Here is a 16,695-nt window from a genome sequence, read left to right on the forward strand (position 1 = left end):
GGTGGCAGGGTGGAGTGGTACAGCTGCTCTCCACTGCCTCCTGCTGGTTGGCCATTAGTAGAGCCATGAACAGCATCCCTATTCCTGACTGATCAACTGAAGACCCTTTTGAGGCTTCCGTGAGAACCATTCAGCTCCCTCTCCTTGTTCCACCTGTCAAATTATTCCCAAAACATCACCAGTTCTTTTACCCCTCCACAGATACTGCTTGACCCATTGAGTTTCTCCAGCAGACTGTTTGTTGCTCCAGGTTCCAACACCTGCAGTTTCTGGTGTCTCTTTCAGATCAAGCTGATCTTTTCCAAGCTTCACATACTGACCCCAACCCAGTTCCATTCTTATAATCCTCTTTCCATAAATCTCAGTTATGATTTGGAATTATTGGACTGATCCTCAGCTCCAAGAAGTCCCTGTTTATACTCAATGGTCAGTCTGCCTGTCCTGCTGAGTAGCTCCAACATTATCTGGCTTTATTATAGATTTCCAGCATCTGCAATTTATTTGACTTTTAGCTGCCCCACTTTTCCAGTGCCCTTTGTGTCAGGATGCCATGTCTCAACAGCTGGGCAATTTCCAGGAAGTGTCCCCTTTGCTCTGGACTTGCTCACCCAAGGAAAGTTTCTTTTTCTCCTACCAAATCTTTTTAATGCTTTGATCAAATAAAGATCAAGCATTCCAAAAATACAAAGTAAAACTATGTGCAGGAAATATGAAGAGGAAACACTCAGCAGGTCTGGCAGCATTGTTGGAGGTTTTCATTTGTTTCCGGTGTTTAGGTTTCCAACACCAACAACTGAAAGGTTCACTATGGAAAGGTCACCTGATGCATCCTAGCTTGTCGAGGAAGGGGAGATGAAATTTGCAGAGACATTAGCTTTAATCTTGTAGATGTCTGTAGGTGGTGCCAGGGCTGGAGATTTGCAAATGATGCACCTTGAGTAAGTATTCAGGGATAAACCTGGCAACTATAGTCCCACCTGATTAACTTTGGCAATAGAGATGATAATCAAGTTTAAATTAGCAGCCACTTTGACAAGTGAGGTTAATTAAAGAATACTAGCATAAATTTACTAAACATACATTGTGTGCAGCTAACTTGATAAGATTTCTTCTGAAGTAATAGGGTCAATGAGTGAAAACTTGATAAATAATAGGTTCATCTCCAAGATCAATGTCCATGCAAGGATGTTATGATGGATCATTATAAACACAGTTTTGGCCATGATTGGAGTGTTGTGCTCAGTCCTGGAAAAGAGTAAAGAACAGACGAACTAAATGTAAGGATGTGGGACCTTGGTTATGTACATAAGCTGTAGAAACTAGGGCTGTCCTCTGTAGAACACAGGAGATTACTAGGGGATTCCATAGGGTAAGTATAATCACATATGAAGACACAATTTTTTTCAAAATACAAAACAGGTCAGGTAGCATCTACCTGTAGGTCATTGATCTGAAATGTTAACCGTGTTTCCCTCTGCACAGATGCTGCCTGATCAGACAAGTGTTCCCAACATTTTCAGTTTATATTTCATATTTCTAGCACCTGCAGTTGTTTTCAGTAAATGAAGAGAAATTGTTCCCATTGGCAGAGGTGTTAATTATTACAGACACTGGCTAGGCAAAAGAACCAAAGTGACATGAAGTATGGATCCACAGATGAGGTGACAATAGTTAAGTGAGGACCAGTTCAAACAGAGGAACAGAAAGCCAGAAGCACAATCTCTACCCAGCAGAGGGTAGGGTGAGTGATGAGCAAATAGGCCATGTGCTTGGAATTCAATTGTGACCCATGTTTGTTGGTGTCCAGCTACTAGGAGAAAAGAAAGTGGCGATTATGGTGGAATGCAAGGACTTCAAGAAAGGAATTGCCCAGCTGGAGTGGGAGTACAAGAAGATGCTGATGCAGGTGGATGACTTGAACAACAAGATCCGCGACACCCTCAAGTTCAGGATCACCAAACAGGCACAAATGGTAATGTGTGGCTCAGCACTGAGAAGATCTTGGGAAGTGGGTCCTTCATCTGATGGGGAACACAGGGGATGGGGTGATGTGGATATAGGGAAACTCAGCTAACTGGGACCAGAATCCTCAGACCTGATGTTGAAATCTCAGGTACCAGGCTCTAGGACCAATGTATTTGGCTTTCAACATTGTTAAGACATTGATGTTATGTCTACTGTGGGTTATGTGAATGTTCAACAAACAGCTCATCTATGTAACATCATCTACCTTACTGTCTCCTAGTATCTGAGAGAGGATAATTATGAGGCTCAAGTCAATCAACACATAATGATAATGGAACGATCAGTGGAAGGACAGGAGAAGGTAAGTGAAACAATACCTTTATATTAAATCTGCTGTCAGCCTCTTGGGTAGAGATCACCTAAGGCAATTTTCAGAATGGGGTGTGAAGGAGAGGGGATGATACTAAAACTTCCTGCATTGGGGAGTTGCTGAACAATGTCAATCACTCAAGGGATCTGAGGGGCTAAAAAAAAACAGTGGTTTATATCTAAAACATTGCCAGCTGGTGAAATCAGATACAATCACTGTGTTTAAGAGGCATTTAAACAGACACTTAAAAAGGCAAGGCATAGGATACATTCCTTATGTGGGAAAATGGGATGTGTAGATTGGCAAATGGTCAACCCCAGGGGCCTGTTGTGTGCTGTACAACTTCAAGAGAAAGGCTCCTCAGCTCTTTACACAGAAGCTGATCAAAGTGACACATTATATAACCAGTACAGATGGACAGGGTGAGCCTATTCCAGAAAGAGTACCCTGAGATTTAAGAGATGCTGACACAGGTGCAGGGATGATGGTGGGCTGGCGGTTATGTTACACTACCAGTAAAACCCAGTACGTGAACTATTGATCCACAGATCAGATCTCAGTACGGAACTGTGCAAGGTCAATTCAGTAGAAACTATTAATTCATGATAGGGAGCCCCAAAGCTAGCGGATTGTTGTGAAAACCAATCAGATTCAATAATGTCTTGCAGCGGAAGAGATCTGCCATCCTTGCCTGGTCTGGTCTACCCACCTTCAGGCCCTTCAGTGTGGTCAACTCCAAAATGCCCCAGTAAACCAGTCAAGGCAATTAGGCTTGCCAGAGATGCCCAAACCTCAAATTAGAAAAAAATTTTACCTCTAGGAGGGAGAGACAAAAACTAGGGTCATGAAAATAAACTAGCAGACCCTAAGAAATCGGAAAAGAATTCGGCCATTCGGGCCATCAGGTCTGCTCCACCATTCCATCATAGCTTATTTATTATCTCTTTCAACCCCATTCTCTGCTTTATGTCATAGTCCTCTGAGTAAAGAAGTTTCCCCTCATGTTCCCCTTAAACTTTTCACCTATCATCCTTAATCCATGACCTCTGGTTCTAGTCCTACCCAATCTCCGTGGAAAAAGCCTGCTTGCATTTGCCGTATCTATAGCCCTCATAATTTTGTATACCTCTATCAAACCTCCTCTCAGTCTTCTATGTTCCAAGGAATAAAATCCTAACTTATTCAATCTTTCCTTGTATCTCAGGTCCTCCGGTCCCTGCAACATCGTTGTAAATTTTCTATGTACTATTTCAAATTTATTTACAACTTTTCTGTAGCTAGGTGACCAAAACTGTGCGCAATACCCCAAATTAACCCTCACCAACATCTTATACAACTTCAACATAACAGCTCATCTTCTGTACTCAATACTTTGATTTATAAAGGCCAATGTGCCAAAATTTTCTTTACGAACCTATCTACTTCTGCCACCACTTTCAATGAATGATGGAACTGTATCCCTAGATCCCTTTGCTCTACCACACTCCTCAGTGTCCTACTGCTCATCGTGAAAGGCTTACCCTGGTTGGTTCTACCAAAGTGCAACACCTCGAACTTGAATGCATTAAATTCCATCTGCTGCTCTTCAACCCATGTCTCCAGCTGGTCCAGATCACACTACGAGCTCTGACAGTTGTTCTTGCTGCCCACCACACCCTCAATTTGGTGTCTGGTTTGCTGATCCAGTTAACCACATTATAATCAAGATCATTGAAATAGGTGACAACAAGGGACCCAGCACCAATACTTGCGGCACTGCACTAGTCACAAGCCTCCTGTCAGAGAGGCAACCATCTATTACCACTCTATGGCTTCTTCCACAAAGCCAATGTTTGATTCAATTTACTGCCTCATCTTGAAACCTTGTCAAGTGCCTTGCTGAAGTCCATGTAGGTAACATTCACTGCCTCGTCTCCATCATCTTTCCCGGTAACTTCTTCGAAAAACTCCATATGATTGGTTAGACACGACCTACCATGCACAAAGCCATCCTTATCTGACTATCCCTAATCAGCCTATCTCTTTCCAAATACTCATGTATCCAGTCCCTTAGAATAACTTCCAATAACTTGACTCCTGCCGAAGGGTCTCGGCCCAAAATGTTGACCATACTCTTTTCCATTGATGCTGCCTGCCCTGCTGAGTTCCTCTGTAATCTGACCTTGTTGCTGCTTTGCCTCACTTCTATGCATCTGTCTGATTCCTGAGTAAATACAGATGCAAAAAATATTTAAGATCTCCTCCATCTCTGTTAGCTCAATGTATAATTACCATTCTGATCTTACAGAGGACCAGTTTTGTTCCTGCAATCTTTTTGCTCTTTACGTATGTGTAGATTCCTTATGATTCTCCTTCACCTTGACTGCAAGGGCAACCTCATGTCATGGAGGAATCTAAGGTGGGGGCTTATATGGGAGGCAGGGTTTGAGGGTCGGCACAACATTGTGGGCCGAAGGGCCTGTACTGTGCTGTACTATTCTATGTTCTTCCTTTAGCCCTCCTGATTTATTTCTTAAGTGTTCTCTTGCATTTCTTATACTCTATAAGTACCTCATTTGTTCCTCCCTGCCTATATATGCTATTCACCTCCTTTTTTTCTTAACTAGGTCCTCAATACCTCTTGAAAACTAAAGTTCCCTAAACCTGTTATCTTTACCTTTTATTCTCACAGGCTTTGTACTCACAAAAATTTCACTTTTGTAGGCTTCCCACTTACGAAGTACACTTTTGCCAGAAAACAGGCTGTCCCAATCCACACTTGCCAAATAATTTCTGACACCATCAAAATTGGCCTTTCTCCAATTTAGAATCTCAAACTGTGGACCAGACATATATTTTTCCATACTTACTTTGAAACTAGTAGCATTAGCATCACTGGATACAAAATGTTTCCTGACACAAACTTCTTTCACCTGCCCTGCCTCAATCCCTAATTGCGGATCAAGTATTGCACTCTGTCATTGGGATTTCTGCATCCTGATTAAGGAAACTCCCCTGAATACATTTGACAAACCCTGTCCTATCTAGGCCTTTTACAGTATGGGATCCCAGTCCATATGTGGAAAGTTAAAATCAACTTGGTCTGGTCAGGGAGAGTGAGGAGCTATAGGCAGGTAGTCACACCGGGGCCTGGGGAGACAGATAAGTGGCTAAAAGTCAGGAGGGGGAAGGGCAAGAAGCAGATGCTAGAGACTACCCCAGTGGCTGTCCCCCTTAACAATAAGCACTCCTGTTTGAGTACTGTTGGGGGAGACGGCCTACCTGGGGGAAGCAACAGTGGCTGCGCTTCTGGCACAGAGTCTGGCCCTGTGGCTCAGAAGGGTAGGAAAAGGAAGAGGATGGCAGCAGTGATAGGGAACTCTAGTTAGGGGGTCAGACAGGCGATTCTGTGGATGCAGAAAAGAAACGCGGATGGTAGTTTGCCTCCCAGGTGCCAGGGTCCGGGATGTTTCTGATCGCGTCCACGATATCTTGAAGTGAGAAGGAGAACAGCCAGAGGCCGTGATACATATTGGTACCAACGACATAGGTAGGAAAAGGGAGGAGGTCCTGAAAGCAGACTACAGGGAGTTAGGAAGGAAGTTGAGAAGCAGGACCACAAAGGTAGTAATCTCGGGATTACTGCCTGTGCCGCGTGACAGTGAGTATAGGAATAGAATGAGATGGAGGATAAATGTGTGGCTGAGGGATTGGAGCAGGGGGCAGGGATTCAGATTTCTGGATCATTGGGACCTCTTCTGGGGCAGGTGTGACCTGTACAAAAAGGACGGGTTGCACTTGAATCTGAGGGGGACCAATATCCTGGCGGGGAGGTTTGCAAAGGCTATTGCGGAGAGCTTAAACTAGAATTGCTCTAGGGTGGGAACTGAACTGAAGTGACGGAGGAAAGGGAGTTTGGCTCACAAATAGAGAAAGCTTGGAAACAGCGCAAAAGGGTGGGTAGGCAGGTGATAGAGAAGGGACGTACTCCGACCGATGGTTTGAGGTGTGTCTATTTTAATGCAAGGAGTATTATGAGTAAAGCGAATGAGCTTAGAGCATGGATCAGCACTTGGAGCTATGATGTTGTGGCCATTACAGAGACTTGGGTGGTGCAGGTACAGGAATGGCTACTTCAAGTGCCAGGCTTTAGATGTTTCAGGAAGGACAGGGAGGGAGGCAAAAGAGGTGGGGGCATGGCACTGTTGATCAGAGATAGTGTCACAGCTGCAGAAAAGGAGAAAGTCATGGAGGGGTTGTCTACGGAGGCTCTGTGGGTAGAAGTTAGGAATAGGAAGGGGTCAATAACTCTACTGGGTGTTTTTTATAGACCACCCAATAGTAACAGGGACATCGAGGAGCAGATAGGGAGACAGATTCTGGAAAGGAGTAACAATAACAGGGTCGTTGTGGTGGGAGATTTTGATTTCCCAAATATTGGTTGGCATCTCCCTAGAGTGAGGGGTTTAGATGGGGTGGAGTTTGCTATGTGTGTTCAGGAAGGTTTCTTGACGCAATATGTAGATAAGCCTACAAGAGGAGAGGCTGTACTTGATCTGGTATTAGGAAATGAACCTGGTCAGGTGTCAGGTCTGTCAGTGGGAAAGCATTTTGGAGATCGTAATCACAATTCTGTCTCCTTTACCATAGCATTGGAGAGGGATAGGAACAGACAAGTTAGAGCAATGCTTAATTGGAGTAAGGGGAAATATGAGGCTATCAGGCAAGAACTTGGAAGCACTACTCTGGGGTAGTGGAGGTATAATTTGTCCATCAGTGCTGATCACCCCATCCTTGACCAAGCTGTTCCACCATGAACACAATCTGTTATGAGTCAACATGATGCTTTCAGATCAGGTCATGCATAGCACATACCTCCGCCGCACCACTCAGGTGTGTTTCTGGGGTACAGGGGCTAGCGACCCTTGTGCCTGTTTTGTGTTCTATCGCGGAGCAGCAGTGAACCGTCTGATTGACCTATCAGAGTTCTCTTTGAGAACTAGTTGACTTGATCAGCATTTCTGATCTGGCCATTGTTCACAATTGCACTCAATAATAAATAAATAAATTGGAAACAGATGTTCTCAGGGAAACATACAGAAGCAATGCAGCAAATGTTTAGGGGATATTTGCGTGGGGTTCTGCATAGGTACGTTTTAATGAGACAGGGAAAGGATGGTATGGTACAGGAACCGTGGTATACAAAGGCTGTTGTAAATCTAGTCAAGAAGAAAAGAAGAGCTTACAAAAGGTTCAAAAAACTAGGAAATGATAGAGATCTAGAAGATTATAAGGCTAGCAGGAAGGAGTTTAAGAATGAAATTAGGAGAGCCAGAAGGGGCCATGAGAAGGCCTTGGCGGACAGGATTAAGGAAAACCCCAAGGCATTCTATAAGTATGTGAAGAGCAAGAGGATTAGACGTGAGAGAATAGGACCAATCAAGTGTGACAGTGGAAAAGTGTGTATGGAATCGGAGGAGGCTGCAGAGATACTTAATGAATACTTTGCTTCAGTATTCACTATGGAAAAGGATCTTGCCGATTGTAGGGATGACTTGCAGCGGACTGAAAAGCTTGAGCATGTAGATATTAAGGAAGAAGATGTGCTGGAGCTTTTGGAAAGCATCAAGTTGGATAAGTCACCGGGACTGGACAGGATGTAACCCAGGCTACTGTGGGAAGCGAGGGAGGAGACTGCTGAGCCTCTGGCAAAGATCTTTGCGTCATCAATGGGGACGGGAGAGGTTCCAGAGGATTGGAAGGTTGTGGATGTTGTTTCCTTATTAAAGAAAGGGAGTAGGGATAGCCCAGGAAATTATAGACCAGTGAGTCTTACTTCAGTGGTTGGTAAATTGATGGAGAAGATCCTGAGAGGCAGGATTTATGAACATTTGGAGAAGCATAATATGATTAGGAATAGCCAACATGGCTTTGTCAAAGGCGGCTCGTGCCTTACGAGCCTGATTGAATTTTTTGAGGATGTGACTGAACACATTGATGAAGGTAGAGCTGTAGATGTAGTGTATATGGATTTCAGCAAGGCATTTGATAATGTACCCCATGCAAAGCTTATTGAGAAAGTAAGGAGGCATGAGATCCAAGGGGACATTGCTTTGTGGATCCAGAACTGACTTGCCCACAGAAGGCAAAGAGTGGTTGTAGACGGGTCATATCCTGCATGGAGGCCGGTGACCAGTGATGTGCTTCAGGGATCTGTTCTGGGACCCCTACTCTTTGTGATTATTATAAATGACCTGGATGAGGAAGTGGAGGGATGGTTTGTAAATTTGCTAATGACACAAAGGCTGGGGGTGTTATGGATAGTGTGGAGGGCTGTCAGAGGTTACAGCGGGACATTGATAGGATGCAAAACTGGGCTGAGAAGTTGCAGATGGAGTTCAACCCAGATAAGTGTGAGCTAGTTCATTTTGGCAGGTCAAATATGATGGCAGAATATAGCATTAATGGCAAGACTCTTGGCAGTGTGGAGGATCAGAGGGACTTGGGGTCTGAGTCCATAAGACACTCAAAGCTGCTATGCAGGTTGACTCTGTGGTTAAGAAGGCATACATCAATCGTGGGATTGAGTTTAAGAACCGAGAGGTAATGTTGCAGCTATATAGGACCCTGGTCAGACCCCACTTGGAGTGCAGTGCTCATTTCTGGTCACCTCACTACAGGAAGGACGTGAAAACCATAGAAAGGGTGCAGAGGAGATTTACAAGGATGTTGCCTGGATTGGGGAGCATGCCTTATGAGAATAGGTTGAGTGAACTCGGCCTTTTCTCCTTGGAGCGATGGAGGATGAGAGGTGACGATGGAGGTGTACAAGGTAATAAGAGGCATTGATCATGTGGATAGTCAGAGGCCTTTTCCCAGGGCTGAAATGGCTAGCAGGAGAGGGTGTAGTTTTAAGATGCTTGGAAGCAGGTACAGAGGAGATGTCAGGGGTAAGTTTTTTATGCAGAGAGTGGTGTGTGTGTGGAATGGGCTACCGACGGCAGAGGTGGAGGTGGATACAATAGGGTCTTTTCAGAGACTCCTGGATGGATACATGGAGCTTAGAAAAATAGAGGGCTATGGTTAAGCTTAGGTAGTTCTAAGGTAAGGACATGTTCGGCACAGCTTTGTGGGCCAAAGGGCCTGTATTGTGCTGTAGGTTTTCTATGTTTCTATGTCTCTAACAATCTTATGTTTCTTGCAACAACCTGTGATCTCTTCAGAAATCCCATTGACTGTTGGGGGGGGGTCTATAATATGACCCTATTAATGTGGTCATACTTTTTTACTTCCTCAGTTCTACCCAAAGCCTCATTAGACGAGTTCTTCAGTCTGTCCTGACTGAGCACTGCTGTGACATTCTACCTGATGAGTAACACCATCCCTCCCCCTTTAATCCCTCCCACTCTGTTTTGTCTAAAACAGCGGAACCCCGGAATACTGAGCTGCCAATCCCGCTCCTCTTGCAACCAAGTCTCACTAACGGCAACAATATCATATTTCCATGTATTGATCCATGTCCTGAGCTCATCTGCCTTTCCTACAATATTTCTTGCATTGAAATATATGCTGTTCAGAACATTAGTCGCACCATGATTAACCATTTTATTCCTGACTTTGTTTAAGGTTTTTGTCTTGACAACATCTCCACAACCTTTCCACTATCTGTTCTGGCACTTTGGTTCCCATTCCCCTGCAACTCTAAATCTAATCCCACCCCCCCCCCCCAGCTGTCCAACACTAGTAAACCTTCCTGCTAGGGTATTATTCTTCCTCCAGTTCAAGTGCAAACTGCCTCCTACCTTCCCTGGAAGAGAGCCCAATAATCCAAAACTCTGATGTCCTTCCTCCTACACCAACTCCTCAGCCACGTGTTAAACTGTATGTATGATCTTCCCATTTCTGGTCTCACTAGCATTTGGCACGGGTAGCAATCCTGATATCACAATCCTGGAGATCCTGTCCTTTCAGTTAGCACCTGACTCGCGGAACTCACTTTGCAGAACCTCGTCACTCTTCCTACCTATGCCATTGGTACCCCCATGGACCACAACCTCTGGCTGCTCATCCTCCCACTTAAGAATGCTGAGGAAGCAATCTGAAATGTTCCAGACCCTGGCACCTGGAAGGCAACATACATCTGGAATTTGTCAGGCAAGATCTCCCCTTAAAGAAACATTGCTGACTTTAGCCTTTTTTTACCATGTGCCTCCAAGTACCCCGAAACCTCATTCTTAATAATGGACTCTAATATATTACCAACCACTAAGGGAATATATTGGAGTCCAAATTGGCCTATAATTTATTTTTTTCTGCCTTCCTCCCTTAAAGAGTGGAGTGACATTTGCAATTTTCCAGTCCTCCAGGACCATTCCAGTATCAAATGATTCTTGAAAAAACATTACTAATGCCTCCAGGATCTCTTGGGCTACCTCATTCAGAACCCTGGGTGTATTCCATCTGGTGCAGATTACTTATCTACTTTCAGACATTTCGAGCATTTTTGCCTTAGTAATAGCAATGACACTCAGTTCTGCCCTCATGCCACTCTTGAACAGGGTTCAATGGCAAATTTTGAGAGAATTCAGACTGTCATTTTTGTTTGGTTCTTTAAAAGACTCTAGTTGAAACGATTCCATATTTGTCCAAAGTAAATCAAAAGCTTACCCCAAAGCAGCTTGATGCTAACAGAAACCTAAAGTGAAGTATTTTCAATACTAAGTATCTTTTGGAACTTGCAAAAAACAGTTGATAAATAGTGTCATCCAACCAAGTTGTCTACCTAAGCCAGTCCCATTTATCTGCATTTGCCCCATATCCCTCTTAAGCCCTTCCGATCCATGTACCAGTCAAAATGTCTTTTAAATATTGTAGTTGTACCCACCTCTACCAATATACCCACTATCGCCTCTATGAAAAAGTTGTTTTTTTAGGTCTCTTTTTTATCTTTCCATTCTCATTTTAAATCTAAACCCTCCAGTTTTGAATTATTCTACCTTAGTGAAAAAACTGTAATCATTCATCTTATCTATGCGCCTCATGACTGTATACCTCAAGGTTACCCTCAGTCTCCAGGGGAATAAAAAAAACAGCCTATCCAGTCTCTCCTCAATTCAGTTTGGCATTGTTTGGCACAAACATTGTGGGCCAAAGGGCCAATCCCTATGCTGTTTTGTTTTATGTTCTTGTAATCTATGCATGGTGTTTGCAAGTTCTCCCTGTTGCCAAAGGGTTTCTGGTCTCATCCCACATCCTTAGAGTGTTGGGTTGGCTGGTTAACTAGTTGCTCTAAATTGTCCTGAGTACGTAGGTGGGTAGTAGAATCTGATGTGAAGGAGGGAAGAATAAAAATGATGTTAATGATATAGGTCACTTGATGGTTGGCACAGTCTGTTTCATGCTGTGTGACTCTGAAGTTGTTTCCAAAGAAATAAACACACTCAGCTGGATTCCTAGTTTCCCTAGGGATTATCAGTGTTTGACTATGTTATTTCCTGCAGTTTCATGGCAAAGTTATTCTCCAGAAAGGAGATGACATCAAAAAACTGAAGAAGCAAATTTCACAGCTAAAGCGGGATATGAAGGTGATGGATCAGCTGTTGAAAGAACAGCACATCTCTGTCAGCGAGAGGCAACATGTCCAGGAAATGACCAGTGAGTAGAAACAGGTGTTGTTGCAGCAAAGCGTTTAAAAGATCCCACCCCTTCTGAATCACCATAGATCCTGCACAAACATCCACTAATCCTGCACAGGCAGAACACACACTTCCCTTCAGAGAGATCACAGAAATACTTTGAACAGAAACTTAGACATTAAGACATGGGAGCAGAGTTAGGCCATTCAGCCCATTGAGTCCCTTTTGCTATCCCTATCATGGCTGATTTATCATCCTCTCAATCCCATTCTCCTGCCTTCTCCTTGTAACCTTTGATGCCCTGACTAGTTAAGAACTTATTAAATTATGCTTTAAATATACTGAATGGCTTGGTCCCCACTGCCATCTGTGGCAATGAATTCCAGTGATTCACCATTCTCTGACGAAAGAAATTCCTCCTCATCTCTGTTCTAAATGGATGCCCCTGTCTGGGGCTGTGCCCTCTAGTTCTAGTCTCACCCATTATGGGAAACATCCTCTCCACATTGACTCTACCTAGGCCTTTCAATATTTGATAGGTTTCAATGAGATCCCCCCTCATTCTCCTAAACTCCAATTTTGTACATGCAAGGAGAGAGTGGACCTGACGTGGCTAGAATAGAAAGGGAAAATTGCATTTATAAAACATCTTACCACATTATCCAGAAATAGAACATCACATGTGCAGCTAAAATAACCAATGTTCCCTATCAGATCTGCCCCCTCCCTTGACTCTTTTAAGTCCAGGCTCAAAACTTACCTTTATTCACTAGTGTTTGAATCTTCCTGATGTGGCTGATTTTTGGCTCGTGCCTAGGCTCATGCGTTGTTTATTTTTTGCCTATAAACTGTGTGCCTTGTTGTTTATATCTGTGTTTTTTGTATTTGTGATTTTAGCTACCTGTTATGGTTTGTACAGCACTTTGGTCAACTAGGGTTGTTTTTAAATGTGCTTTATAAATAAATTTGACTTGACTTGACAATAATCAAAAACAGGCAGAAAAATAGTGACAGAGAAGGGTAGACAGGGCAGAAATAAAACAGTAGGAAGGTTTGTAGTGTCTACAGTGGGGGTGAGTTGGTGGGCATGTACCATGGGCTATTACCGTGCTGTAGGCTGTAATTGGACAGTTGCTGAGATTGAGGAGGGAGAGAATAAAAGAAAATGCACTTAGCTATTCTTCTTCAATTCAAAGTGGACAATCTTATCTGTGCTGCCTTATTAAAATCCATTTACCACATTTGGTGGTCAGTGGTGAAATAATGGCTATTTGAGCTGACTTCAAAGAAAAACTTCCAAATCCCTGTGTCAGGAGTTTTTGCCTTTATACTAATGTTTGTTTTTTCATTACTCCATTGCTCTCAGACTTTGGTTCTAAGAAAAATGAACATTTGATCAAAGTAGCACAAGGCAAATACAGTGCCGACAAACCCTTACATTTACAGCCATTTGGGTTATGGAAATTCAGTTTAACAAATCACTTCCCAAACATTCAACAAAACACAGTAAAGTTCACCCTCATGGATTTTTGGGGGAGAAAAATTAAATAAATGCACATTTTTTCCAACTTACATTCCTTGACTGGAGCAGATGATGCAAATTCATATTATGGAAAACTGCATTTCAGCTCATTTTCTTGAAATACAACCCCTTACCCACCAAGGGGAATCACTTGCAGTTTTGAGTATTTGGTGCCTTCAGCATGCTGTGTTTTTCATTAACGTAACGGCTGATCCTCTACCTCATCTACTTTCTCACCCAATTTCCATATCCTTTTACATCCTTAGTGTACTTTAATATATTCAATTCTCAGCTCTCCAGGACAGACAGGTCCAAAGATTTTTGCAGTAATGAAGTTTCTCATGTTTACTGTCGTAAAGAAATAACTCCTTAACCTATGAACAGCCTCTTGGTTCTAGATTCTGATTATTAGATATGCCTGTACATATGGAGGAGTGTTTGGGAGACCAGCAGGATGGATTTGCTGTTTTGCTGCAGGGATCTTCTGCCATTTGGCAACACGGCTCACATTCATATTTCTGGCCCATGAACTGTTAAGTAGTAAACAGTTCTAAGGAACAGAACCCTGCCGTGACTTGAGGAGATCTTGCAATGAACATTGATAATTTTGCCTCCATTACAGTCACAAACCTTTGTTCCTTTTATGTTTATTCTAAGTTTCTGTATATTTTAATGACATTGATAAGTTTGTTTACTTTGCTCTATAATGGTGAATAGTTGTAGCCCCCGTTCAAATCCCCAAGGGACAGTAAAACTCAGCTGGCAGACTAGTACAGCCCTACTGTATTTCCTAATATTTAACCAAATTCCAAAACAGGCTAGTAATCTGCTGTACATTTCCACTTTACCTAACAATCCCTTCAGAGGAACATAAATAACTTCTGCATTTCCATACAAGAAATATTTACAAATGTTCCCATCTGAGAAAAGGTGAAATAAGATTCAACAAGCATGACTCTCATCTGAAAACATTCAAATATTTCGTCACCATGACTAATTATAGATTCTGATATTTCCCAATGACATTAGGCTGGCTGGTCTGTAGGTTACCTAGTGTTAACCTTCTGATCTAAGGAAAAGGATCCCACATTAAGGGAAATTTGGAAGATTACAATTAAGGTATCAGCAATTATCAGTTCTGTCCTGGGAGTCAAACTTGGCACCAAAGGTCACAGGCTTCTCTTGGCCTGTCCCTGGTTTTGGTAGGCATCTACATATGATCAGTCAGAGATAGAGTTGTGTTACCTGAGCAGTAAACACATTTATCCACAGGGCACATGCAACTAGTGATTGAATCTTCCCTCTCTGTTAGCTGTGGTCAAACCTGAGGATGCCCTTGCTCGTTTCAAGGAACTGATGCAGCACAGGAGGCTGGTAGAACTGACCAGGGCCCAAGCTGAAGACATTACTATCCTGAGGAATGAGCTAGAGAAACAACGCATGAGAACCTTCCCAGTGCTGACAGAGAAACAAGAACAAATCTACAATTAAACAGCTTCTGTTGCTGATCTACAAAATAATGTTTGGCTTTATCAGAAAATTAATGCACCTCTAGATAATCCAGCCAGTTGTTCTACTTTAAATTGTTTTGATAAAAAAATAAAGATGTTTGTTTTTCTCAGTTTGTACAGTCGTGTATGAGGCACTCCACCTGTTGTGTCACCTGAGGAACTGAGTTAGCACACCCATAGTAAACATTTATATTAGCTTAGGCAGTTGTTTATGGATTAGGGAGAAGAAATGTTAAAGCCCGGTTTCTTTCTCTCAGACATTGATATTTCCAGCATCCATAATGTTAGTTTTCTAAGCAGTTGTATACAGCTCCTGTGGTGAAAACACTGCCAGTTTGGCATGAAGCAGGGCAGTGTTAAAACACAAGCTACATATTTAATCATGATGTGTAGTCAGCTTGAGAGGGACACAGAATCAGAATCAGAATCAGAATCAGGTTTAATATCACTGGCATACGTCGTGAAATTTGTTAACTTTGCAGTAGCAGCACAATGCAATTCATGATAATATATAGAGAAAAAGAAAATTGAATTAAAGTAACTACATATTAAATAGTTAAACTAAATAAATAGTTCAAAAATAGGAAATAAAGAAGTGAGATACTGTTCATGGGTTCAAGGTCCATTCAGAAATCTAATCTGGAATTTAACACCTAGTTATAAGGGAGAATTGTCCAAGGTTGATTGGGGAATTAGAGTAAGAGATTTGTCACAAAATAAACAATAGCAAGCATTTAAAGAAATATTTAAAAATTCTCAACAAATGTACGTACATTCCATCGAGAAATAAAACTCCAAAGCAATTCATTTTTCTGTGACTAACTAAAAGCTCATTCTTGAGGGAATGAAAGTAGACCATCCCTTTGAGGTTGCTGTGGCACTGTGATTATGATTGATCATCCCAATTCAATTCCTTGACTCAGCTCTCCCCCACATCTCTTGGTCCCTATAGCACTTGAAGTCCTATTCACCTTCTCGAATACATTCCATGATTTGGTTTCAACTGTGTTCCATGATGGAGAATTTCACTGGGTCACCACTCTCATCTTAGTCCTACATAGTATACCCCTCAGCCTTAGACTGACCCCCCATCATCAGGAACATCACATCAAATCTCTCCAGTCCTGATAACATAAGATCCCCTTTCATTCATCCAAAGTTTAATGAATATGACTCTAATTGATCTAGTTTCTCTTTATAAGTCAGTTCTACCATCCCAGAAATTAGTCTGGTAACCATCTCTCCCTAGCAGGCACTTCCTTCCTCAGCAATACCATAAAATACTCAATACCAATCTATCACCATTCAGATAACATACCTCTACCAGATAGGTGGATACTTTCACATTCCTCCACATTATATTGCATGTTCATACACTATGCCCAGTCCCTCAGTCTCCCGATCATTCTGGAGCCTCTTTGCATTCTCCTCTCCACTCACACCCACCCACTTTGCAGCATTGCAAACCTGGAAATAATTATATTTGGTTTTCTCGTCTAAATCACTAATGTATATTGTGAATAGCTGGGACCAAACCTTATGGCAAATGCCTGGAACATGGAAAAAGATACCCATTTATTTCTGGTCTTTGCTGTCTGCCAACATTTACTCCATCTGTGTCAGTACTTTACTACTAATATGTGTTTTAATTTTGCATGCTAACCTCTATCCAGTTCTCTCTCATGGGCAGTGTTAATGGCATCTTCAAAAAGT

The 16,695-nt window shown here is 42.4% G+C and overlaps 2 protein-coding genes across 2 annotated transcripts in view; one reads left to right on the top strand and one right to left on the bottom strand.

The window, feature by feature from the left end:
- cfap43 (cilia and flagella associated protein 43) overlaps positions 1-15,095 on the top strand; it is a 129,607-nt gene extending 114,512 nt beyond the window's left edge. The window contains exons 35-38 of the mRNA XM_063071432.1: positions 1,808-1,972; positions 2,246-2,326; positions 11,815-11,968; positions 14,784-15,095. Of these exons, the coding sequence (XP_062927502.1) occupies positions 1,808-1,972; positions 2,246-2,326; positions 11,815-11,968; positions 14,784-14,962 (579 nt within the window). The 3' untranslated portion in view covers positions 14,963-15,095. The remainder of the gene's footprint in view (positions 1-1,807; positions 1,973-2,245; positions 2,327-11,814; positions 11,969-14,783) is intronic.
- Positions 1-16,695, bottom strand: part of sfr1 (SWI5-dependent homologous recombination repair protein 1) — a 71,596-nt gene that overhangs the window by 40,805 nt on the left and 14,096 nt on the right. The window lies entirely within an intron of this gene.

Source organism: Mobula hypostoma, chromosome 19 (assembly GCF_963921235.1).
Source record: "Mobula hypostoma chromosome 19, sMobHyp1.1, whole genome shotgun sequence".
In the NCBI taxonomy this organism is placed as follows: domain Eukaryota; kingdom Metazoa; phylum Chordata; class Chondrichthyes; order Myliobatiformes; family Myliobatidae; genus Mobula; species Mobula hypostoma.